The following is a 27,060-nucleotide window of genomic DNA, read 5'->3' as shown; positions in this document are numbered from 1 at the left end:
TTCGTCAAGCTTTGTTGATTTAGATAAGAATATGAAAATATGAATGGTTAACGCTCAGGACAACAACTTCAAAATACGGCAGATATTTTGAATCAGAAAACCTTATACACTGTCCAAAGTTTCTCTTTCCATCACTTACATGTATTGCTTAATATTTTGATAATCAAAGATACATGTACCTTTGGGCCAAAATTACATTAATTCACGAAAATGAAAAAATGTCCAGATTTTCTGTTTCGAAATGCCTCCTCTACCACATCAGATTTCAATGCAAAGCCAAAAATAATAAGTATACAGGGATATTTTGCACTGCAAACGACATGAAAAGTATCCGGTTATTAAATTTAAAAAGTTGTGCAAGGAATCCCGAGGGTAAAAGATGTCAATTTTTCACTTTATATATCCCCGTTAAATATATATTTTTCGTTGCTGTGAATTCTCCGGTTATATAGAGGGAGCTTGTGAAAGAATAAATTATTTGAAATTTGTTTTTCACAGATAGTCATTTGTATTATTTTTTTTTTGTTAAAAAATGTACAAAAAGTCATGGCAACGGTGACCTGTGCGGACAAACTGTAAGTGATTTGAAACGAAATGAAATACACCAACATATTTGAATTAAAGTTTATTTAAACACCTGAAATATACAGCGTTCAATTAATTATATTGCGCTTAGTGCACGCTTATACTTCGCATGTGCATGTTCAAGTAATATAAATAAAATGGCACGTGTTAAATGTTTCAATGGAATTTAAGTGTATTTGCATGTGCTTGTGTATGTATGAACAACATTATGTGTATATAAGATGCACAATATTTAATCAACTTCGGACGTAATGTTATTTTAAAATAATTAGCATGCGTATAATCTACTAGTAATTCACAAATGGTAATATGTATTGCGTCACAATAGTAAATGCTGCATTGGGTGACCATGGAAGAACTAGACATGAATAACATCAAAATAAATCAGTATTTACATTGAACATGATAAATAACATTCTTCTGTATCTAATTTTAAACATTCATTTTAGTCTCGTTTGTTGTATACACAGTACACACTGTATCAAATGTTACAAGACAAGAAGACATTGTCAACACAATAGATCTTTTGTTGCACTAAAGTGTACATTTTGTCAGATTACGTCATCATCAAGTATCAAAACAATATACAATAACCTTTCAAAGAACCCATTCTTGGTGGCAATATGGACGATATAATTACTCTAGCTTTGCTATGATATGTCAATTGATTTTCTTTTCTGCTTTCATCGATGCTCATTGATCAAAAAGCATACTCTTAAAAACGACACAAACGGAGATCGCTATGGCCAAAAGATACAGGAAAAAGAAAAGCCTGTCCAGAACAAGTGCCACTATCCTCCATTCTCTGGCTATTACTTCTTTCGCCTCTTTATCGGCCACTCTGTCCAGCATCTTTTTAAGGTATGCCTTTATTTCTTTTACGTCACTTGACATATTGTCAAAATGTCCGGACAAGCTATTGGACATTTCCGTTTTTTCTTGGTCGACACAATTTGTGTGTTCATTATTGAGTAAAACCCCATTTGCTTGTTCTCGCCAACTGTTCTCCGCCTGCATTTCATAGTAACCGACTTTGTCGTACTTCATGTTTTTATCCTTTTTGTTGATCCCTTTTCCGACCCGTATGGTCTCTGTGCAAGGTTTCTTATTTGTCTTGACTTGATCGTGCATACACATGATTCTAGCAATGTAATCAACCATTATCTGAAATAGAAACGGTAATCTTACTTAATTAAAACAATCACTCGTTTTCGTTTCTGTAAAGAGTGCATAAATTCTAACATTTGTTTTGTATTAATTATTCTTTTTCGAGATTCACATGTTTTTTATTAACATTTTCGATCAAGATGGATAATGTTTATCTCTATTCATTGTAAAGGCAGCATTATTGTAACTTTGTTAAGAATATAATTATAACATACGATTTGTATTTTCTATTAGAATAACAAAACATTAGAAGAATCAAGATACAAAGGCGAATTGTCGTGCTTGTTTATGGCATCTGTCTGCCCACTGATCAACTATATTGACCTGAGTATTTTTATGAGTCTGGACTGCATGTATTCCATGTTATTTAGTGATATAGTTTATTTATTTTATGGGATATAGAACAGCGTAATTTGTATGGCTGTGAATAATTATCTTTATTTCTACAATCGGTCAAGTGCAGGAGTTAGCCCGCCGACTTATAACCGTCGAAAATCAATGAACATTTGCGACCAATGGAACTATTTATGTACATAACATAGCCTCACTTTCTTGTCACCAAGCAATGGTAAACTATATTAAATAGAAATTTTCACAATTTTCAGATATCGTATATTCGACTGAGATGAAGTTTTAAATTAACATATTGCGACAAGTTTATATACATTCAATGACCAACGCTTTTTACATATAAAAAATATCAAATTAAGAAAACAAAAATTAGTAACAAAAATTTTCATTTCATTGCTCCTTGTCTTGATCTGACGAATTTTCACTAAATGAAAATAACAAGCTAACAATGCAATTTTCGTTAAGGTAAGTTTCTGAAATAGCTGCTGCGATTTGGCAATAAAATGAATCGGAGGATATATATAAAGAACGTTCATAGTTAATACACGTAGTTACATACCATTTTGATTGGTCTTGGAACACGCGATTTCCAGCCACGGAAGTAGAGATTTACTATGACGACGGAGAGGAAGGTCGACAGTGTGATCATTATCATATTCATACAGTAGTAAGCTCCTACAAAGGCAAAGAAAAAAATCAGCGTCGTTTGCAGCATCATTATTTTTTTTCTTTAAATGAACAGAGATATACAAAAACAATATTACGTTTAAATAATAATAATAATACTAGATACGATCTCGTTACGAGTAACGAGTAGGTCTTCCGTTCAATTTGTTAAACGATTCGATTAAAATATTAATGAAATTTCAAAATTCACCCTCAACCCTTTTCTTTCAGATAATGGATACGATTGTCAATATCCTTTACAATGTTTAACAAAGTGTTTTGCTTTTTCACCTACAGCACATTAAAGATTTAAGATTTTGGTTCTTTAAAATCTCTAATTATGTCATCAAATGGTTTGGCAATGTGTTTTACAAACTGATATTGTTACGATCAACATCTTTTCATCTATAGTGCATTACAAAAACCTTATCGTTTTTAAGTTATATGTAATAGAGTTTACGAGAGTCTTGGCCCCTAATTTAAGGGGCCAGCCCCTATTTTTTAAGTTTATTCAAAAGTTCTGAAGAATACTTACATTTTTTGCTCTTACACTTATCTAAAATTGTTGTTCATGTTTTAGATACAAATGATTGAATATTTTAGGGGCCAGCCCTCTAGATCCTTCATGGGGACAAACATTAGTGTATTGGTTAATGGAATCGATTTGAATCATCAATGCAAACATTTTCTCTTCTACAATGCCTAACAAAATATGTTTCCTTCTCTAGACATATTGCGTCAAAGTTTAAGTACTTTGGCCCTTAAAAATCCCTAATTACAAAATAAATGGGCGTGGCAATGATTTTTTCTAATAAATATTGGTACGATCAACAACTTTGTTTCTGTAATGCATTTCAAATTCTTTATCGTTTTTAAGTCATTTGTAATAGAGTTTATGAGTGCGTTGGTCCCTTATTTAAGGGGCCAGCCCCTTTTTCTTGATTTCTTTGAAAAGGTCTTAAGAATACCAACATTTTTAGTTCTTACACCAATCTAAAATTGTTGATCATTTTTGAGATACAAATGATTGAATATTTTAGGGGCCAGCCCTCTTGATCCTTAATGGGGACAGAAATTCGTGTTTTGATAAGTGGAATCAATTTAAATCATTAATTCAAACATTTTTTCTTCTATGATGTCTTACAAAATATGTCTACTTCTTTAGTTATATTGCGTCAAAGTTTAAGTACTTTGGCCCCTAAAAATCCCTAATTACGTAATAAATGGGCGTGGCAATGGTTTTTTCTAATAGATATTGGTACGATCAACAACTTTGCTTCTATTATGCATTACAAAATCTTTATCGTTTTGAAGTTATTTGTAATAGAGTTTACGAGTGTCTTAGCCCCTAAATAAAGGGGCCATCCCCTTTTTCTTGATTTTGGTGGAAAGAACATTTCATTATCTAATACTTTTGTTATATATGTCATAACAAAATACCAACTGATAAAAAGATACAGATCAAAACGTATGGAAATTTTGAATGAAAATTCGTACCCAAATTTCGTGCCTCAGTGAGCTCCAAAGAATACAGCCACTGGCATTAAATTTAATAGGGCCTAACTTCAAGCTATACTCTACATATCCTGAAAGTTTCAAACTCATATCTCTGAAAGTTTCTGAGATCATCTCTGCACAAAATAGGTCGTAAAAATTACAAAATCGGCCGTAAATCGGTACCGGAAGTGACGACGTCAAAAATTTCAAAAACATATAAAATTCAAGTCACGTTCCATCATCTGTGAAAAAATGATTGAAATCGGTTGACTGGTTTGCGAGAAATCGCGTGCACAAAATTTGGAAAAAAATAATAATAATAATAACTAGATACGATCTCGTTACGAGTAACGAGTAGGTCTTCCGTTCAATTTGTTAAACGATTCGATTAAAATATTAATGAAATTTCAAAATTCACCCTCAACCCTTTTCTTTCAGATAATGGATACGATTGTCAATATCCTTTACAATGTTTAACAAAGTGTTTTGCTTTTTCACCTACAGCACATTAAAGATTTAAGATTTTGGTTCTTTAAAATCTCTAATTATGTCATCAAATGGTTTGGCAATGTGTTTTACAAACTGATATTGTTACGATCAACATCTTTTCATCTATAGTGCATTACAAAAACCTTATCGTTTTTAAGTTATATGTAATAGAGTTTACGAGAGTCTTGGCCCCTAATTTAAGGGGCCAGCCCCTATTTTTTAAGTTTATTCAAAAGTTCTGAAGAATACTTACATTTTTTGCTCTTACACTTATCTAAAATTGTTGTTCATGTTTTAGATACAAATGATTGAATATTTTAGGGGCCAGCCCTCTAGATCCTTCATGGGGACAAACATTAGTGTATTGGTTAATGGAATCGATTTGAATCATCAATGCAAACATTTTCTCTTCTACAATGCCTAACAAAATATGTTTCCTTCTCTAGACATATTGCGTCAAAGTTTAAGTACTTTGGCCCTTAAAAATCCCTAATTACAAAATAAATGGGCGTGGCAATGATTTTTTCTAATAAATATTGGTACGATCAACAACTTTGTTTCTGTAATGCATTTCAAATTCTTTATCGTTTTTAAGTCATTTGTAATAGAGTTTATGAGTGCGTTGGTCCCTTATTTAAGGGGCCAGCCCCTTTTTCTTGATTTCTTTGAAAAGGTCTTAAGAATACCAACATTTTTAGTTCTTACACCAATCTAAAATTGTTGATCATTTTTGAGATACAAATGATTGAATATTTTAGGGGCCAGCCCTCTTGATCCTTAATGGGGACAGAAATTCGTGTTTTGATAAGTGGAATCAATTTAAATCATTAATTCAAACATTTTTTCTTCTATGATGTCTTACAAAATATGTCTACTTCTTTAGTTATATTGCGTCAAAGTTTAAGTACTTTGGCCCCTAAAAATCCCTAATTACGTAATAAATGGGCGTGGCAATGGTTTTTTCTAATAGATATTGGTACGATCAACAACTTTGCTTCTATTATGCATTACAAATCTTTATCGTTTTGAAGTTATTTGTAATAGAGTTTACGAGTGTCTTAGCCCCTAAATAAAGGGGCCAGCCCCTTTTTCTTGATTTTGGTGGAAAGAACATTTCATTATCTAATACTTTTGTTATATATGTCATAACAAAATACCAACTGATAAAAAGATACAGATCAAAACGTATGGAAATTTTGAATGAAAATTCGTACCCAAATTTCGTGCCTCAGTGAGCTCCAAAGAATACAGCCACTGGCATTAAATTTAATAGGGCCTAACTTCAAGCTATACTCTACATATCCTGAAAGTTTCAAACTCATATCTCTGAAAGTTTCTGAGATCATCTCTGCACAAAATAGGTCGTAAAAATTACAAAATCGGCCGTAAATCGGTACCGGAAGTGACGACGTCAAAAATTTCAAAAACATATAAAATTCAAGTCACGTTCCATCATTTGTGAAAAAATGATTGAAATCGGTTGACTGGTTTGCGAGAAATCGCGTGCACAAAATTTGGAAAAAAATAATAATAATAATAATAAGAAACAGTACGAAAACAATAAGGTCTTCCGTTGGAAACGGAAGACCTTAATAAGAAACAGTACGAAAACAATAAGGTCTTCCGTTGGAAACGGAAGACCTTAATTAATGATATTTACAGTCTTCACTTGTATTGAAATGCCCGTAAATATAAATAACCGTTACAATATTTTTGAATTACTTTTGGGAACAAGCTTCAAGGAAATTGTTATCTCTTTAAAGTTAAGATATTTGTGATAATGAGTTATTTTTCTTGTCAGAGAGGCATTTCTGTGGATTTAAAGCATTCTAAGATACGTTTACAGAATTTTAAAATTTATTGGTTATCTTTAATTGTGCCATCTTTCACATCTGAAGAGTGCCTAATTCTTACCAATAAGAGGAATAGAAGCAGATGCAGGCGGTGTGGATTCGTTGAGGAGCAAAAGTAACACAAAAAATGCCACAAATATGTTCATACCTAAAAAAAAAAAAATAACCAATGATGGTTATTCAGATATTTCACATCGATTCATATGAAAGGTAAGAAAGGTAATAGATTAACTGAATCAAGCATATTAACACTAAGGGTTGTATGAATAGATCGAACATTAATATTATCTTACTTTGATGGGTAACACCGAAGTTCTGTGGTTGAAATTTCAATTATTAAGCGTAAATTACAAAGTCCCTTGAACATACCCAATTGCATTTTCGCAGGGGACTCCGGTGGAAGCCAAAAAAGAACCAAGGTCAGCGATGACAACAAAATACAAGGTAGAATCAATATGTAATTATAAAATGCTGGTTTTCTTTTGATCGTGATATTAAACGTGATGTCAACATACGGGGCATCTGGACAACAAGCGTAAGTAATGACGTTTCTATCAACACCGGAACTCATCACATCCCATTCGTTGCTTTTGACATAGTCTGACAACTCAAATCCCGTTTTGGAACCGTATAGATCCATCAAGTCGATCTGTCCCCCGTCGTAACTCCAAGTGCTAAATTTCATACGGCAAGTTTGAATATCAAAAGGGAAGTACATAATGTCTATCTTGCACACACTTTTAAATATTGCTTGCGGAATCCATAATACCGTCCCGTCGCTATTAATAACCATGTTGGCGTCTCTTCTTTCTTCCATACGCTCGTCGGCACTGACAAAAAAATAAATAAATGGAAATTAAATTATTTCCATGTAAATGACTTCGTCATCTTTTACCAATCTGTAACCGCTTTGAAAATTGGACTATCTCCACTTCATCTGCATTTGTCAATTTCTATAGAGCAATGTCACGTTATGCTGTGAATGGTAAAGCGATCGCACAACTTTCCATGAAATTCTTACAAGTTTACCAATCTCAGAAGAGATAATATGAATTATTATAACTGTAGTTGTATGGTTTTCTAGGAACACTTACTAGTTGTAGAGTTTGATGTCCGGCTCCCATATTGTTCCCTTTGGAACTCGTATCTTTGTGATATTGTCATATTCGGATTCATTCCATCGCATGTAAATGTCCTTCCACTCCTGTTTCATATGGATGCAAAAAAAAAAACCATTGTGATATTGCGGAATAAAACCAAATTAATGGTACAAATAATATTGTCAATTAGCAACACGTGATTGATTAGTTTCTCGCAAAATGATTTCTTTAGAACGATAATTATTCCTATCCTTAAATTTCATTGTCATACACCGTAGTCTATAGTATAGATTAACCGTTTCTCTGTTTATTACTGAGCAAAAGAAGTAAATGTCAAAGGTATTTTGGACGATAATGTAAAGTTATAGCATTCAATTCAAACCGTCTGTGGAATACCAAGATTTAAGGAACCAGCCATTGCTGCCTTCAGAATGTAAACATCAAAACTAAAAACAGGTTAAGTCTTAGGTTACGTGACATTTTGCAAGGGACGTTTAATATTGAATAAATAAAAACAGAAGTTGAAAAAAAAACAGTCTCCTTGATACTTTTTTGCTTTCTAATGTACACAATTTATATCAGTTAGTTTTCAAAGTTTGATATGATTCTGCTAAGAGCTGAAAATCCAAAAAAAGTCAACTTCACTCTTGATAGCTAGTATCTGACGAACAAATGGAACCAACAAAAATTAAATATTAATTTATTTTTTCAATTTTTTGACCAATTCTCATATCGACCCCCTTAGTACTCGCTTTTCATAGGAGTTGGAAGCATTCAGCATGCATCTTCAATTGTTTTGTTACTAGAACAATATACGTGACACCCCCTCAGAAACAAGTTTGCATAAAATATTAATGAAGTGTCATGAAATAATACAGTGACAGCCCATCTTACCGCTGCTTTATGAAAAAAGAGTTTGGTTTTTTAATTAGTCTGCATTGTTGATTTCCTGTCAACCCGTATAGTATATTGCAAACCTGCATCATAAATCTCAATATTTGGAAGGTATAAATCGGAACTTCAACTAAACAACGATGGACCCCATTCAAAATTGATTGTTGATTAATGTGCTGTCTGCTAGTTAACTTAGCTTATAGTTGCTACTTAAATTAAAAGCATCTGCTGTTAAAAAATATTTTTTTAATACTTTAAGATTCGAACTTTTTAAAACCTTTTAATGCTAGAAAGTTCTCAGAATATCTATAAACAAAACATTAAATAAAAAAAGTAAGGAAATGGCAACATAAAATCTAAAAGAACCACATGTAGCAATAACAAAACAAACCCAAAATTATAGGGTTCCACTTCTAGTAATTATTTTTTTAAAGATTCATTAAATAATATTTTAAAATATTTTTTTTTACCCTTTTATTTAGGACAAATTCCGTTTGAAGTTTTTATTGATGTCGTGTACTTTAAACATTTCATTGTCTATATCCGTAGTCGAGTCGGTGAAATAACACTCGTATCATTCATACATACAAGTATATTGTGTCCACCTCTTCTCACCCGGTGAAGTTAAGTGGGAGACTGGTGTTTAAGGGGGATGGTGTTTATTTAATATCTGCTGTTACAGCTGGGGCTGTTGTTACCGCAATAATCAAGTAAATGGTCAGGAACAAGAAGGAAACCAGCGAGATGTTCCAATATGTGTGATATTGCTGAAGTTAAATTTCAGCGGGGGACTTGGAGTGTTTGGAGAATTTGCGCCATATATAACACGATTTTACCATCTTTCCATTCGGCCAATGAATGCAACCAGTTGGGGAGAACATTGAAATTTTGTAATAAAATTAAACAGAGCAACGTTTTACAATTTCAGCGCCTTTGCAGCTGACTAATGCATTAAGATTATAAATATAGAAATTGTGGCCAAATTTATTGACAAAATCAACAGACAAGGCCATGCGAAATTGTTATTAAGAACCACAATGACATTCATCTTCTCTTTTAAGGAAAAAATGTGCTTTTAATACATTTTGCAAAGCAATAATTTTCTTGTTTTCAATTAAATTGCAATTGGTAAAGGCAAATCAAATTGATTTTCTTCTGAAAAAGATTCCGATATCTAAACCCGTCCTATAAAAATTGCAAGAAATTAACGATAATCATACGTCGCATACAGCTTATAGCGTACTTATGTATGCAATTTAAAATTCCAAATGACAATCATGTACACGACTTTGTCGGTGACAATTATATGTATAGGGCCATATATTCCTGGAGACAATCGATGAAGCAATGACGTAATGTCTATAACACAACCACACAATCAATCCAGACACTTACATATGTGACCCACACGTTCGTGGTCAGTACTTGGTTCCTTTCGTCCAAGTCCAGGATCTGAATCAGGCTAAGCCCAAACTTCACCGTAAGAATCTCCTGATGGCGTTCGACGGGCCTTCCCATGATGCCTCGCTCCTGGTACTCTGAGAGTAACTTTTTTATCAGAACTTTCTCCGTGGATGTCTGTACCACGTCTTGGGAAGTAGAAAATAAAATTAGCGTAAAACACATTATTTAAATATGAACGAAATGCTCAGACCTACTGAGCCGAAGAATTCATGAATATTTACAGTAGCCGGCTAAAAACAATCAGAGAATCTATTCTTAAAACGTCGTTTTGTATTTGACTGTTTATTGGTAAGAGACATACGCTATAGTTATATTTGGTAGAGGATTTCGTGTTATAAATATTAAATACGCAACGAATCTACTTTCGCTGTGATGATAAAAAATTTTAACTGAATTTTTCTTGCTCTATATCTTAACGAATTCTGAAGCACGTCTTAATATCTTCTGTACATGTTACTTATAACACCCAGTAATTAAGTCTACATGCAGAGTCTACAGGTGCTTCTTCCAAATAACAGATTGCAGTTGCTATTAATTTCACAATGGAAGCCGGATAACATCTTATCTTCTCTATTGTACTAGATTTTTGTTGCGCAATGAAACAGCCAATAATATTCATTAACAGGTGTGTCATGATTTAAACATGGTCTTTTACGATCTCTATCGCTACCATTTTCTTACGACTAATTGATAACCGATGTACCTTTGCGAGCTTCAATCAATCAATAAAATCAATCTAATGGTATATAGCCACATATGTTCTTAACTGACATCTCATATTTTTAAAACCTTTATACTTTTGTAAAAAAAAAAAAACCAAAAAACAAACAAACAAACTCTATCAGTAAATATACAAACAATATCCCATCAGTGAGTGTATATTCATTTTTTTCAACTCGGCAGAAATTTGAATGATAAAATTTGGGTTTTTTTTTATCAAAAATAAATTTCTAAAATGACTAATTCTTTGAATAAACTCACAACAGAGGTGTGCATGGAAAAAGGAATGCACTTAAAACAGAATTTTAAAAGATATAATGAAAGGAAAGAGGAAGGTAAATTTTAAATGCATGCTTAAATTTTTAAAATAGGAAAGCGAAATAAAAGAATGGTTATAATAGATACTGTCTAACTGACGTCAATACGCATATAAGAAATACACTGACAGAAAAATGGTTTTGTATTTCAGTTTAAGGTTGCTGCATGAGTTGAATTAAGACAATGCAGACCTTAAAAGTTGCACATCCTCATTTTCAGCAAACGGTTGATAGAAATATTGAAAGGAAAGCTTCACTGTACATTATTAAAATACTTGCAACTTTTATATGGAAAAATAACTCATCTGGCACATAACCCTCTTCTTTTTGTATAAGAAAACCAAATGAACATTAGCAGATAGCACAAACTACGCAATATTCATCACACATATTCAAACGCAGAGACAATAAACCTAATCATGGAGTGGTTTTTGGGTCTTCATTAAAACATAATATCAGCAAAAATTAAAATAACTACGTGTTTACAAGAGCTTTGTGTCGAAAGGAAACAACAAATAATTAATTCCAGGAGTAGTAAAATTCTGTGATATGATTTCAGACTTAATAACAACAACATATCAATATTGTATGGTATAAGACAAATAGAAAACACTGGATGACTAGTCAGTTATTAACAAAACCCATGACAATAAACGCCCTATGCGTTAATTACGTTAATGTTAAGGACAAATTACTTACTAATTTTGCTAATTCGAAATCGATATACTCGGACATTTTTATCTATTTGTAATTATTGAAATTGTTCATATCAAAATTAATACGTTGTCACAAATTGTAGTTAATTCAATTTTTGTTACATTTGCTTGAATACTTGGCTTGACTTATGAAGAAGTGAAATGTAAATATAGTATATTATCAATGAGTCCTGTAAAGTGAAAATTGTTATATAACATGTTTATATCAACTTACAGACATTAACGGAAATATAAATAGACCATCTTCATTAAGATTTCAACGGTAAACGCAGTAGGACTACGAGTTTAAGCGTGGGTGTCAAATAAGAAAACAATGTCAAAAGTACAATTTCAGTGTTGACTTGTCGTTCATAATTCTAAATAAGTAATGTATTATGTAAATGACGAGATCTATTACAAAGTGTAACAGCTTGAATTCTTTTGAAAGTTGATCATAAAACAAGACAAATCTATTACAGATACAGTTTCTAAATAATTTTATGCAGATTTATTCAAGTGGTGATCTGCAAACAAAAGCTTTTTCAGCAGCCAAGTCACAGATGTGCTCAGCTAAAGTTATTATCTATCTATCTCAATTCTCATATCCAAACATAGTTAGACAATTAAGTGTAACAAACATTAAGAGTTACATTCTGATATTGATTATTAGTTTTTATACTCGATGAATTATTTGACTAAAATCGCACGCTTATGGCGTAACTAAGATTGTTTTTATATAGAAAATACCCTCTTATGACGTTATAATTAGTCTAGATAAAATATAAACCCTTTATTAATTGAAAGAAATTTCAAGACTTTCTCCACTCTATTAACTTTAAATAAGAATTCAGTAAATGGCAAAAAATTGCAATAAAAATGTCGTAAAAGGTTAAAAAACGTGTAATACACTTTCATTTCTATTATAATATGAAACCATGAAAACTAACCATCCAACCTTTAAACATATAATGTTTAAAATAAAATCTTTATCTCCATTATTTACTTCTTTGGGCTACAAAACAATTCAAATTTGATCTCTTTGTATCATCAATGAAACGATATAAATTGCATTTAATTTATATTATCTACACCAAAAACTTAAACATCTTATTAATCTTGGATCTACACTTTGCAAGTCTGTGAAGGGGTGTTTCCTGTGAAGCAGCTCTGTATTAATTCTGTAGAAACTTGAAAGTCTAGCTTGCTCTGTATAATATCTTACAATCAATGGTTAACAGATAAAAGAACATGCACGAAAAAAGGTTTTACTATAAACTGTGTAGTATATATTATTTCAGTGCAGTGAATTTTGGATATCACCAAGGACTCCAAATGAATTGTTGGTTTTTTTCTCGCTCGGTTAATTAACTAAAAGACTATGGTCCTATCAATCAATCAATCATGTATATATACTATATCAAAGTGACATTAATTGAAGTGAAAGCTATATTATATTAGAGTCCTAGTTTTAAAGCCTTTTGAAGTATATTCTGCAGGGATAAACAACACACATGCAACCTTATGAGTCCTTTGGCCTCCTACCTCGTGCATGACAATTTTGCCATGTGAAAACCGTCGTCAATTGTAAAATGATCAGCAACCAATCCATCTTGAAGAGCGACTAAAGTCGATCTGTTTTGACATATAGAGTGATATCATATTAGAATACGTCATCACTAATTAATAGAATTCCAGCATTGATAGATTCACTAGATATTGGTAAAACATGTCTCAACACAGGATAAGTTAATTATCGCCGGTACTTGCAAATAGCATCAGAATTTAAATCGAAGAGTATTAAGATAATAAGGCATTTTGAAGTTGAACGTTTGGTGCACTTTCGATGAACCTGCTAAAAACCACAGGTATCGATGAAATATCAGATGATCTCTTAATCTAATGTTAGCTATACCCATCATTTTAAAGATAAAGATCCAACCCTATCTCCTAAAATAAATAACATATTTTAGGCAAACACATCTGAAAGAAATGAACCGTATCTGCAGGAGGCTTCTATTTTAAAATGGGTTTTTTTTTCAATCCTCTCAAAATATTCAATTTTATCTATTTACCTATCTCTTTCTGGGATAACTACTCCTTCACTTTTAGTCGAATGGAAATTAATTAACATACCCTCGAATCGATGTTTAAGTTATAACTGCTCTAATCACTGCCCTAGACAAAATGTTTACTTTGGTGAGGGTTCTGCACGGATATTCTTTTTTAAATAAGCCATTATATGTTCTGTAGTTATAAAGCAATGTACGAAGCAGACATATCTTTATCAGTTTACAAAGATCATCAAATATTTTGGCAAAAGATTTTATTGTTTTGCGTCGGAGTATATTCGGAAAAAATAGATATTTGCTCTCTTCCAAATCAATTATTCGTCTGTAAAACATTAAGGATATTTCAAAAACTGTTGTCCTGTGACTTGAAAATAAAATAAAGAAAAAAAATTAGCACCTATTTACCTTCACAAAACAAGATTCTTAATAATCAAAATTTTTTCTCGTTGTTATTCGAATAATCAAAATGTTTTCAAGTTGTGAACAAATTTTCATCATCAAGAATCTAAATTTTGAATAAGGATTACTTTTATAAGCGTTTGTCGATAGTGTTTATTTTCTTAAAAAGCAGCTTTGAAATATACTTTAGAGAAGACTTCAGATGGAAAGAAGGAACAATTGTAAAAGTGACGTACATTCAATATTTGGATGTCTGATCAAATATCGAAGAGATAAGGAGGATAGCATTAACAAGGTTTTGAACCAATGATAATATTTTATTTAAAAGATAACTAAGTCAATTGAAAAGGTCAAACATGTGTTGGGCTAAAAGTATTTGATACGAAATCGTTATAAACGGAAATTTTAGATCTGGGTTTATTTTTCAAAACATGTAAAACTTTTTCAAAATGTTGCTAATTTAATTACCAAGAACATCTCTTCTCGGAAACAAACATCCCGATTGTACATTAAAATACATGTACACATAAGATACATGGAAGTAGAAGAGACACTTATAGCAAAGCAAAGATATCCGTTTATTTATGTATAGAAGTAAAAACAATATTGGCTAAACATTGTAAAGTTGAGTGCAAAGAAGTAAGATATTTCGAAAGCTCGGAGAAAATCAGGAATTCGTCAAAGTGAGTGAAGAATAGACTCTTGCAAAATCGAAGGACGTACCAAATAAATGCTTATCTGAAATCCTGAATATCAATTCTTTATTTGGTTTTACAATCTAGCAACACATTTGCTTTTAACATGGAAGTAATAATTCAGCTATTCACGCTAATATTTCTTTTGAACATCAAAATGGTATCATCGTTATTCCATTCTCAGCCAACGAAGGAGTTAAAATAAGCATAAAGAAGTACATTCAGGGAAAAAAATTATCTTCGTTAGAATGCACTAATGGTCTCTTCTTATCTTTTAAATGGTTTCGAGACTGATTTTACATAACACTGTCCTACGACGACCATCATTTGCAATGGAATCCGATAAATGACGATTTCGAGCCGTCGAGAGCCATCGAAATAATGTTAATGTTAATCTTACACTCTTGACGTAAGAGCAAACAAGACTTATTGGGTTTAATTCTCACCATAATTAAATCCCCAGTCTTTTCGATTCAACTTCACATTGGGTGATTAAATTAAAATGTGGAGAAAGGTAAATATCAGTGATTGAACCATAAACCAATCGGATATAGACAACATGCGTGCACAGGTGTTGAACTTATATCGACATTATATTGACATTCTCTGAGTGGTGCGTCAATTGTGCAAAAGGGGCGTTTGTCTGTTGGTGTACATTAATTATAAGCGCGTAAAACCTGTTGACTTATTATTTCATAAGTGAAGATTATGTATTCTTTGATATGTTTACGTTTAAGAACTTGATTTTTGACACGAGATAATCTTGCAGTTATTGATATAACTCGATATACAATAATTCATTAATAATTCTAAATCTGTTATGCAAATATTTAACAAATTCAGCTCCATAAAAGGCTTTAAATGGTACCTCAAAAATACTTAATTGAATTTTTATTAGTCTATGTTCGTAGCAATCCGAAATATCTTTTGAGGTATTCCTTAAAGCGTTGCATAACCGCTGATCGAAGAGTCGACATACATATATGTATTATCTTGAATAAATAAAATAAAGATTTATCATTTTATTTCCTAATTGATTCTCCAATGAAAAAAAAACCAAAGGAAGTTTTTTTTTTTTTTAAAGCACCTACCTTCGACATTCATAAATGAAACTGAATGTTAAAAATTATTGATTTTCTCCCGTTCAAAGAATGCAAGATTTCACATGTAACAACAAACGCGTATATCAAAAACAGAATATTTGCAAACATGTGATGTCAATTAACATATTTTGAAAGAAAATTAACAACTTACTTATTACGCTTGCAACAATCAAAGAAGTGAATAGTGTCCAGACACTGCAACGCATCATAAATTAAGAACTTCGGTGCTTATCCAAAGGGCTCCTTGCACATGTAATGCTGCAAATGAAATGTGTGCTGCGTACCATCGCCTATGAGGCGCGGGATTACAGATCCAAATATTGGTAAATCCTTCTAAAGCCAGTCACGTCCTGTGGGCATTTCAGCTTCACGGATGAAGGCCTACAAATTGCACAACGGTGTTTGATTGATGTGTGAAAAATTGAGAAAGGAAATACTATACATATGCACCATGGAAGAATACGGATACGAAAGGAATACACTCTTCTATCATTATAGCTTGTCATGAATAGATCCTGTTCAGAAACGGTTGCGAGTATGCTTTCCAAGTTCAAAGAGGCAGATTGAGCGCGCTGTCACTACGTTCGATTTTTAAATACCAAGCAACTGTCAATGAATTGAAGATGCAGACGGGAAAATGTAAACTGTTAAACGGAAATGTTATATAAACATTTCATTTCATCACGTACTTCTCTGCGAATCCTCTTAATTAAATTCCAATTAAAAGCATGTGCATTATAAACATTTACATTCTGTTCCGAGTTTATAAGCTGATAAGGACGTACTTTGGCGTAGACAGAGGTTGATCCGGAACGTTTACCTTTTTTTATTTTTCCATTATATCATGAATAATAAATTTTCATCGAAGCAAATACTTGTATTTGTAAAGTTCTACATGACACGGGAATGAATAGTTAAAAGTTTAGATGTAGGACCTATTGATCAATTTTTTTAATGAGTCAAACAAACACTTATTTAACGGATAAAACAAAATGAACGTATACAATCTAAACATGTCCATAAATCCTAGAATTAATAGGAACAAAATCGTCGTTTTTGGCCAAATATTTAACACTTTTTATCAATACAAAAGATTAACCTGTTCAAACTTTACCGTTTTCGACCATAAAGAATTAAATAGTTTTTAGTACCTAAAAGGTTAGAAATCTACGTTGCATACAAGTTTTTCTAAAGATTTAAATCGTTGACATATATAAGTACCGAGACTGTGTTCGTAATGCCAGATTATTGTCAAATTGAAATTAAAATTACAAAAGTCAATTGTGAAACTGGGGTAGCATGAGGACAAACAAGACCTATACCATTAAAATTCCACCCACTTCCCTGAAAGTCTCAGAAATGCACTGTGTTTCAACATCTGGTATTTCATACTTTAGTGAAGGTTAAAGTTTATTTAGAAGTTGACCAACATATTTAATATTTATACGAAAAATATCAAATAAGCATGGCATCAGGTTGGAAATTAACCTACCGACATATAACGTATTCATAAGGTTTAAAGTCAAAGCAACCGTATTTTTTTCATAAGTTTCCGGAGGGAACGCGGTTGAAAAGCAGAAAAGGGAATTATTGATATGAGGCAATCCTGTCGAAAACAAGGTTTCGGGTACGCCCAATACGATTACTGAAGACACAGACAATTTCGTTATATAACAGGTAAATAATGTACAGTTTGCTGTTGAATCATTAAACAGCTGCCACTTCTGTGTAGTGCGATGAGTATTGCAGTGCCTCGAGTTCTCGTAAGTCACCGAATGGTGCTTGCATACACCGGCAAAGTTTGAACGACAACATTTAAAAGAATATACAAAATTGTAAATCGTACGAGAACGGTTCTGTTATACATTACAATGCGCGCAGTGCATATCTGTTGTACCTTAGTGCGAAGTTTACGATATGGTCCCTCTCCGATGCGTTATCGCCCTACCGCTCAGTGAACTCCTGTTACATAAAACACTTTGGTGGAGTGTTCGTGTACAGTGGTTAAGTGCTGTAATTATTCAAAGTAACACAAAGGATAACTCTGATTTTGGGGAATGTGTGCCCTTTGTCGCGAATTAACCAAAAATCGCATTTCCTAATTAAATGTCTTCTATCCATTTCTTTGCATAGACTTTGCAATTTACAAAAAAAACCCACACAAATCAAACACGATATAGCCACAGGCGCCTTTAATTAAGTAATACGACACAAGGGCATATACGAATATAAAAATACAAATTGATTTCATGAAAACATTTCCGAATCGTACATTGTCTCAATTTAATAAATCTCATAGTTTGCTCTCAGTCTCTTGAAAATGGAGTTCTCCTGTGGTATCATCAAACTATACAAACTGATGCCATCATTTTTAAAGGCTTTCCCACCACAGCACTTTATGCAATCGTAAAAAATTGTATATTGCTTTCACTATTAAAATCAAGGAAGTGTTGTAAAAGTATAATATTTTTAAAATCTTAGTAGACTTTTGGCAAATACACATCTCTTCGTTCTTACAGGCATTGCGTTCCAAGAAGTTTGATGTGTGCATTGTTAATTCCTAAGAGTAAAGTATGGAGAGAAGAATCAGGGCTTCACACATAGGCCGTTAGATTTTCGTCTCGACTGGCTTTTTTCCCCCTTTCTCCAGGGAGAAAATGATCAAATGAAGGCAGGTTTACGGCTTTTCTGATTCACATTTATCTTCTATTAAGTTTAATATAAAGTAATTTGAGATGCGGTGTCATTTCTTTAAAGATGATTTAGTAGGCATTTGCAAAATGAATATTTTAAAAATAAATAGTGAATGCCTGTGATTTTGGTATCTTTTGCGAAACGTGAGAGTCTATTCACAGATTCCTCTAACGGGAACAGACTGAATGAACACAGATTAATCTCATTCGGTCAGAGACAATATAATCCAAAATGTATCTGTGGCCCTTTCTTAATTAAACAAGAGCTATCTATCGATCTCACTCCTTATCGGTGATTTCATGGACCATTTGATTTGAAATGCAAAGTGGTTTGGGTCCAACGTTTTGTTGGATGTTTACGACCTGCTTTTTTTTTTAAAGGTTTATGTTTTGGATAATGTGTATTAACATATGCAAGTACATTGAATTAAAGTAATGTAATGCCTTTTATTGAACTTTACAATTACTACTACCCCATGAGCCGGTTATATTACTATGACACTACTTTTGTGCAGCATGACAACGATTTGCTGTCTCTTTAATTTCTTTCTGTCCATCAAAATGAATAAAGCCGAAATGGCGTACTGATGAAATGCACTGCTAAAAAAAAATTATGTCCTGTAACTATCGTTCTTTAATTGCTTTGAAAAGTCATTTATACCGACAACGTTGACAAATTGAAAAAGAGGAGGACTGACTCTTAATTATGGTAGCAAAGGTCTGCCACCAATTGTCAGATATTTATGTCGACTTGTCAGATATTTATGTCGACTTGTCAGATATTAATGTCGACTTGTCAGATATTAATGTCGACTTGTCAGATATTTATGTCGACTTGTCAGATATCTATGTCAGCTTGTCAGATCTATACGTTGACTTGTCAGAAAATAATCATTATGACTAGACATTAAGATAATTATGACAAGTTAACATAATTATCTGACAAGTCGACATAGAGATCCGACAAGCTGATATAATAATCTGACAGAAAGAAGAAAAAACAAAATGGCCACTAGTTTGAAGAAAATTATCATGTCGACATGTCAGAAACTATTTTGTTTACTTTATGGCACAAATTGGGCGTGGAAACGTTTAAGATGTTGAATTTTTAAAACAAGTCGACATAAAGATCTGACAAGTCAGCACAACTATCTGATAAGTCGACATCAAGATCTAACAAGATGACATAATCATCTGTCAAGTGGTGGCAGAACTATGCAACCATACTTAATTTGTGTTTTTGATAAATTTTGTCGTACCAGTTTTTTTCATATATTTTATTTGCTGACATCTACACGTAGATTTGCATCCGATTCACAATGTCTATCAATTCGTATTTTACCAAACAAGAAACTGCTTGTTGATATATTTCAAAACATTGCTTTCGAATGGTTAACCATTTTTGACTTAATCGACAAACAAAGCAGAGGAAGAGTAACTGCGATGTCTGGACGATGTGGCTTTCTGCACAAGGACATGCATGCAATTATATCAGAATCATGGTGCTAGATTTCTGACAACACGCACGAATTTATTAAATGGAAATGTTTGAACGTGTTGTGATGGGTAATATTTTCACAGCCTTCCAAGCCGATTTTTGTTTAAGACAGTCTTTTGCGCAAAAATAAAACATTCTTCTCCGCAGTCATGCAAATATATCTTCCTCCAAAATCAATTTCAATCAAAAGCAAACTTCAACACCCTTAAGTGTAAATGACAAATTTTCGAGCACCAATAAGAACTCATTTCCTTAATAATATGGCATTTGCAACTCAATATCGTCGTGCAAATTGCAAATGTATAACATCTCTCGGTTCAACAGTTTTACATCCGAAGGAAGGGAAAGTTGGAAATCTTTTCCAGTTCAGCGTCATCGATAACTGCATTTTCTGATAATGGCTCGGAGAAATCTAGTTACAGAATGAGGCAGATAGACGGTATGTGTTATGACAATTAAATGGGAAATATCAAGAACGCTCTATAACAGGAACGGAAGAACTTCCCTAAAAGATTTTGACACAGTGGTTACATAGAGAGCGAGGGAACGAGTTGAATGGGAAATTGCCAACTACAGAAAATATCTATCTCAAAACGTGCTACAATAACTGTAAGACCGTCCCTTAACACAAAATAGGTGTTTATTTTAAGACACTGATCAAAATAAGGTAATTGGTTGTTTGGTGTTCTATATATTCTGAGATTTAGACCCCGAAATTTTGTTACTTTATCGATGCAGTAGTCAATGCGTAATAGCTTGCTGGCCCATCTATCACAAATAATTGTCTAAAATAAAAACAGTTTCAAAGAAAAAGTTTATGGTAGAGTGTCCATGTCGATAAATTCTGAAAACATTTTGGTCATTTCGTCGATTAACGCCAAGTTATTTTATGTAATATTTATGTCTTTCCAATAAATCACTGGCTATCATTTCTTGTATCATTTTATAGTCTCTTATTTGCCAATTCTTCAATGGCGGATGCTCCTCGGACTATTTTGTTGGTAAAAGTATTGTTTGAAACTATTATATATTGAAGAATCCGAGTAAGTGACCAATATTCCTCATCGAAATTAAACTTTTCAGTGAGATCGAAGGAAAATAAATCCATAAAAGTATGAACATAATTGAAATATAAGGGTACATGTACTCCGACTGAGCTAATGCTTTTAGAATTCAGTTAAGTGAGACTACGGTTTTTCTAACTAATTCGAAGTATCGTTCGTTCTCAGAGAAGCTATTAAACGATTCCCATCACGTTCTGTTGATATAAACTTCCCTTTATCGAACAGACACACACACTTACGTGCATACAAACTGATGATTATTGCTCTTAAATAATTTTTTTTTTCTAAACCAACATTTTTGTTCGTTTATTCCGAATCGAGGCACAGTGAATACACCTTTTTCCTTATTTTTTTTTCTATCTTCACTTTATCTGAATTTAACACTTTTTTTACTTCAAATATCACACCAACTTGTATGTTGTAGCGTCCATACAAGTATAAGGAACACAAACTTTCTCACAGTCAGCGGATTTAATAATTATGTTGACCAAAAATATAAGCGATATGCAGATCATATAATTGTGTACTTTACTTATATAAAGATAGATTTGTCTACTTACCCATGAGCTGGAGGATATTGTTTTTCTATAGTTACACCGTCCTCGGACTCTGATGCTAATGTTCGATGTGGGAATTTTTATTTGTCCGTTTCCATTTGTAGATACTGGGAGACATATTTAAGTGTACGCGTTTGAGTTCGGCTGAGTCGATATTTGTTGGATTTCATCATGCATACCAATGCACTCGTCGATAAAGAAAAAAAATGAGGGGCATTGCTATATATCTTGTTTACTTTTCTCCTAATAAAAACAAAACTTAGTTAGTAAAATAGAGGTGAACAAACACACTGTCAGACTCTTCAAAGAAAAGCAAAAAAAAAATCACTTTTTTTTTTCAATTGTATACAAAGTCACTCGTATTGATGAAATCGTTTATTTGTGTAAAGCCACGATTAATAAAGGGTTCATTCGAAATTCAAACACAAGGGAATTGAGACAGATCAAATGCAATGATCCTTGTTGAAAGAAGGCCGATACAGTACATACAAAGATCATGAATTGTCAACAGTTACAGCTGTTACTCGCAAAGAGTCTGAATAAACTCAATTAGTATGAAAATAAGATACGTCAAACATTGAAGGAGGTTATTTTGAGACACGCTTTTAAATCTACCTTCAAGTGAGGGGTATGGACAACACCAGATATAATCGTTATGTAAAGTATGATTACACACTTGCAGTTGATCCATTTGTGCATTTTAGTTTTATATTAGCTTCCCATTCTTAAATAAAATCCACATATTATCGCCAAAAGATGAATTAAAAATTAGAGAGCATTAAAATTACATGGGCGCCACAAAGCGAAGCATCACCTCGCCAAATGAAATTTTGTGGGGGGATGCATTATTTAGGACTATATAATTGAGGGGATCAAATATTAAAATATTTCGTTTATTCCTTTCTCCCATGCACGCTCTGGTACCACACCAAACCGGTAATGTCTTTTGTCAAATCGTACATAGCATTTCTGTTTTAAGTGTTGTAATTTCAACGACACCGGGTATTTTGATAAATATTGATCAGAATTACTTAAAAATGAATAGGAGTTGTCCTTCGACCATGCTTATGAAGTGTACGAAGTTTGAAAAACATACATGCGGGAGTTTTCTTTGAAACTTTTCCATAAGGTTGAAATTGACACACATACAGAGAGAGAGAGAGAGAGAGAGAGAGAGAGAGAGAGAGAGAGAGAGAGAGAGAGAGAGAGAGAGAGAGAGCAGCGATGCTATACCCCCTTCGCAACAAGTTGCGCGATAATAAGCGATTGCGGGTTTCATCTATTAAGACGCTGTATTATAATGAATACAAAACAAGGTCGAACTTACATATAAAAATAAGAGAACATTATTATCACCTTTTCCCGCCAAAATACAGGACATAACTTGACGGTTTTTATGGGCCAAATGTCTGAGGTCTTTATGGTGTAAGAGATATTAATTTCCCAGTATTTTCTTTATCCAAATAATCAAATAAAAGCAGATGGGGAATTCTACGTGCAGATTTACAAAAGTTTAACAGCCCGAAATAGAATTTTTCCAATAATAAGAATTGAACAGGTGATGAACTTAGAAACTGTTTATCTTTTCTCAATTAAGACGATAAAACATTTCGTAGCTGGAAAGCAAATGGGTACGAAGAATGTCCAATGTTGTTTTTTCCAACAAACCAGTGACGTAACAAGAGATGCACTCTGAATGAAACTCCCAAAGAGATTTTTAACGCTAAAAAACATCATGATCACAAAAGAATTATAGAGTATTCCATTTCTAACATCGCTTTTCTGTATATTCCATTGAATTAAATACCTCATAAAAGTCTATAAATGCCAGAATCCGGGTCGTTAAAGATCGTTGATGATGATTGAACGAGTGTTACTGATAGCCGAATTCGGAGTTTTTTCCCCTATTCAATAAGAACTTTGATGGTATTTTCTGGAGTTTGCTTGGATTTATTTGGGTAACTGTCTGTATATAGTAATCCCCTACGACGACCAATCAGCATGACATGCTTTCAAGATAGATAAATGTATTAAATAGGAAAGAAAAATACCATTTTATGTTTCCTGCAACGATGATGAAGATAATGAAGTTGATGATGATGATGATGATGATGATGATGATGATGATGATGTATTTAATAGGAAAAAAATACCATTTTATGTTTCCTGCAACGATGATGACGACGATGATGATGACAACGACGAAGACGACGACGACGACGACGATGATGATAATGAAAACAGTAGAAGTCAGACAACCAGTCGTTAGATCAATGGTAATTTTAAATAATCTGTCTTTTCGTCTGGACAGGACAAACTGTCATTATAACGGGGAATTAACATACTCCATGGTTTGAATTCATGATTATTTGAAGTTTAAGGTTCTTTTTTTCCTCTCTGGAAAATATCCCAAATGCTCTGAATGGTAGTCATTAGATAGAAAATCTTCAAGTGAGTGATTTGCTATAGCACAGAAAGAGAAATAATTTGATATTTTCAGCTGGCTTCAGTTTTGTAAATGATTTGTCAGACGTCAGAATTTACGAAGCTTTGCAAAAATTCATGATTGTGAAGCACACCAAGAAAAAAAATGAGACGATGGCCCATTGCTGCAAATGTGGTGATCAGTTCAAGCAATTTTAGGAACATCAGATTGTCTCTCAATAGAGACTCAGACAGATATTTATATAGTGTTTACATTTCTGTTTTCCATAAGGACAGAATATAGTCTGTTCTGATGTATTAGTGAACCTAAATACATAGGCACTTTACTATACAAAGAAACGAAACAGGTACATGGTTTGATTACTCTTTCACACTGCGTATTATATGGAAAATTACGCATAAACCCGGATTTTCTATAAACAATTATATATTTATTTGGTTAAACACAGCTAAACCCAAACATTAACAATTTATTGCGAACATACTTTGCAATTCGAGTATCGTGCTTCTAGTCTCAGAAACAAGCTCATGGTTCTCAAGCACGAAATCCAATTCCATTATCATGGTCTTTAATCTCACAATAAAGTCAGCTTTGCTGATACTCAACAATCAAAGTTGTGTAGACTATTGGCTTACCCCTGTACACAACCTGTCGATTGCTTTTAACCTAATTTGACCTCGGGGACCAACAAGAAGCAAATCAAATTGAGCGGCAGTAGGAACAATATTGTCGTTTCTTGTGATTAATCCCTTATTATTCTCTGAGCAATAACAAATCATTTTGTGTTTAAGATGGCTAATCTAGAAAGTCGATGAAAGGTTTTGTCAACAAGAGATACCAATATAGCATTTCAACGGTGTTATACTCGAACCAGTAGAAATACAAGGAAAGATACACGTTTTTTTAATTGGAATCAGGGGGAGATTTTGATTTCTGGGTGTTTTATAATACATGTACCGCAAGTCAAATATTTATGTGGATGTCAAAACTATTGAATTCTCATTACAGGTATGTGGCTGCAATACTGATTATCTACTGCACTGACAGAGTGATGAATGGGTTTTGTCCATCTTTGTGAAGTTTTACACCTACAAATGATAGATTAAGTGTTAAAAACCGACACTGATATTTCAGACATGCAAGACTATATGAACAGTATTCCTGATTCGTGTACGTAATTGTAGTGAGCAACGAAAGCTTGTATTTTTTGTATATTTTTAATTTTGAAATTAATCATTAATCTGCTATTCACAGAAAGAGAGAGAGAGAGAGAGAGAGCAATCTTTCCATGTTAATCGGATTTGACTGTTTACAAGATATCAAGGCTATTTTGGTTTGGATACCATATGGACGGTCTTGTTTGAGATAAATAAAACATCAAAAATCTCTCTTAATTCACACTTTCGCACTTGGGATTTTAGGAATGTTTTGATTTCTTTTATCATGTCATTTATAGATGATATAGCTATTGAGCTTTTTCACAGCTAACCCCACCCCCCCCCCAGAAAGAAAAACTGTTTCTATTAATTTTTATACACACCCACGCACGCAATCTTACCCTCAAGTATATCACGTGTGTCCATGCAAGATGATAATTAAGACTCAGTGATTGATTACCAACCTGATGTTAAAACATCATTGCACGTGACGTTTCTGGATTACTGAAACATTAAAAAAAACATCACCAATACAAAGTACATCACTTGGATTTCGTTCTTAAATCTTCACGCCCCGTAAAAATGGCGACTGTCATACATATATGCTTATTAAATATTTTTAAAGAAAGGTTAATAAGTAAACAACCAATTTCTCATACATATTTTTGTGGTGACTATTTTAGAATCTTGGTTATTTCTGTACATTTCTAATGATACGATATTTTGTTAATTAAAAACATTCACTTGAAAGTTTAGAGGTGTTGATAGACTCTACAAATTTTATAACGTTGTTTGGAATTCTAAGTGACAGCATATGCTACATAATTCTTCATAATGTAAAGGGGTGTATCTAACGCCATAGGTGTTTTCATCTCCTACGACGAAATTTGAAAATTCTGCGAAGTATCCTTCCTAAGTGCAAAAAATAAACCCACCAAAAGCACACCACTTTTCGCTGAATTCATCTTTTGTTTTAAACTTCGTTTGATGATTCATAAAAGAAGGTAACGAAGCTAAAGATATCTCTGTCGAGTTATGTTAATTTAAAAAAAAAAAAAAGAGCATTGTAAATGCAAAACATGCTAAATATGTCTGAGTATCCACGCCTGGTTCTTCAAACGAAGTACATGAAGGATGCGTGTACATCAACAATAAAGGAACCACTCTTCATAACAAACATATACGCGAGACATTGTCATACCGTTGTGCTTTGATGACATCATTCATATAACCGCTAAATTTGCCACTTTTTACAGTTCGGAATGAAAAAAATTAAAAGATAAAAAGGAAAACACGGTTGATGCTTTGATACTATTTGCAGGGATATGAATAATGTAACATATTTTGATTAATTTTTCTTGTATCCATGTACTTTTCAACGTCTACAAAAAGTCGGTAGGACAAATTCGTTTGCTCTCATTGCCTATTGTTTGCTTTGATTTTTTTTTGGGGGGGTTGGGGGGTTGGGTAGCAACAGAGAATTGGTTTTCTTCACGAATAATTAAAAACTGTTCTAACTGCACGTGTAAGTTGGCGTTTGCCTACCATGAAAATGTATTTTAAGGGTTTTTTTTAAATATC

General features: G+C 32.9%; 1 protein-coding gene across 2 annotated transcripts; it reads right to left on the bottom strand.

Annotated features, from left to right (window-relative positions):
- Nucleotides 1–610: 610 nt before the first annotated feature.
- On the bottom strand, nt 611–22,035 carry LOC128167715 (neuronal acetylcholine receptor subunit alpha-10-like). 2 transcript variants are annotated; one of them, XM_052833590.1, is made up of 9 exons: nt 21,880–22,035; nt 16,216–16,445; nt 13,341–13,430; nt 9,998–10,191; nt 7,703–7,812; nt 6,978–7,438; nt 6,670–6,756; nt 2,663–2,778; nt 611–1,749 (listed from the first exon to the last, which is right to left on the bottom strand). In XM_052833590.1, the coding sequence occupies exons 3-9, from the start codon at nt 13,405–13,407 to the stop codon at nt 1,279–1,281; spliced, it is 1,506 nt and encodes a 501-aa protein (XP_052689550.1). In that variant the 5' UTR covers nt 13,408–13,430; nt 16,216–16,445; nt 21,880–22,035; the 3' UTR covers nt 611–1,278. The 2 variants fall into 2 exon arrangements, with proteins under 2 accessions (XP_052689550.1, XP_052689551.1); XM_052833591.1 differs by lacking the exon at nt 13,341–13,430.
- Between the last annotated feature and the right edge of the window lie 5,025 nt (nt 22,036–27,060).

Source organism: Crassostrea angulata, chromosome 10 (genome assembly GCF_025612915.1).
Source record: "Crassostrea angulata isolate pt1a10 chromosome 10, ASM2561291v2, whole genome shotgun sequence".
NCBI lineage: Eukaryota > Metazoa > Mollusca > Bivalvia > Ostreida > Ostreidae > Magallana > Magallana angulata.
The sequence above is the reverse complement of the archived record's forward strand: the minus strand, read 5'-3'. Positions and strand labels throughout refer to the sequence as shown.

Coding starts and splice junctions, on each gene's coding strand:
- LOC128167715 (XM_052833590.1), bottom strand. CDS start 13,407: ATGGATTGGTTGCTGATCATTTTACAATTGACGACGGTTTTCACATGG. Junction 7,439..7,702: donor GACATCAAACTCTACAACTA/GTAAGTGTTCCT, acceptor TTTTTTTGTCAG/TGCCGACGAGCGTATGGAAG. Junction 1,750..2,662: donor TTCCAAGACCAATCAAAATG/GTATGTAACTAC, acceptor TTTCTATTTCAG/ATAATGGTTGATTACATTGC.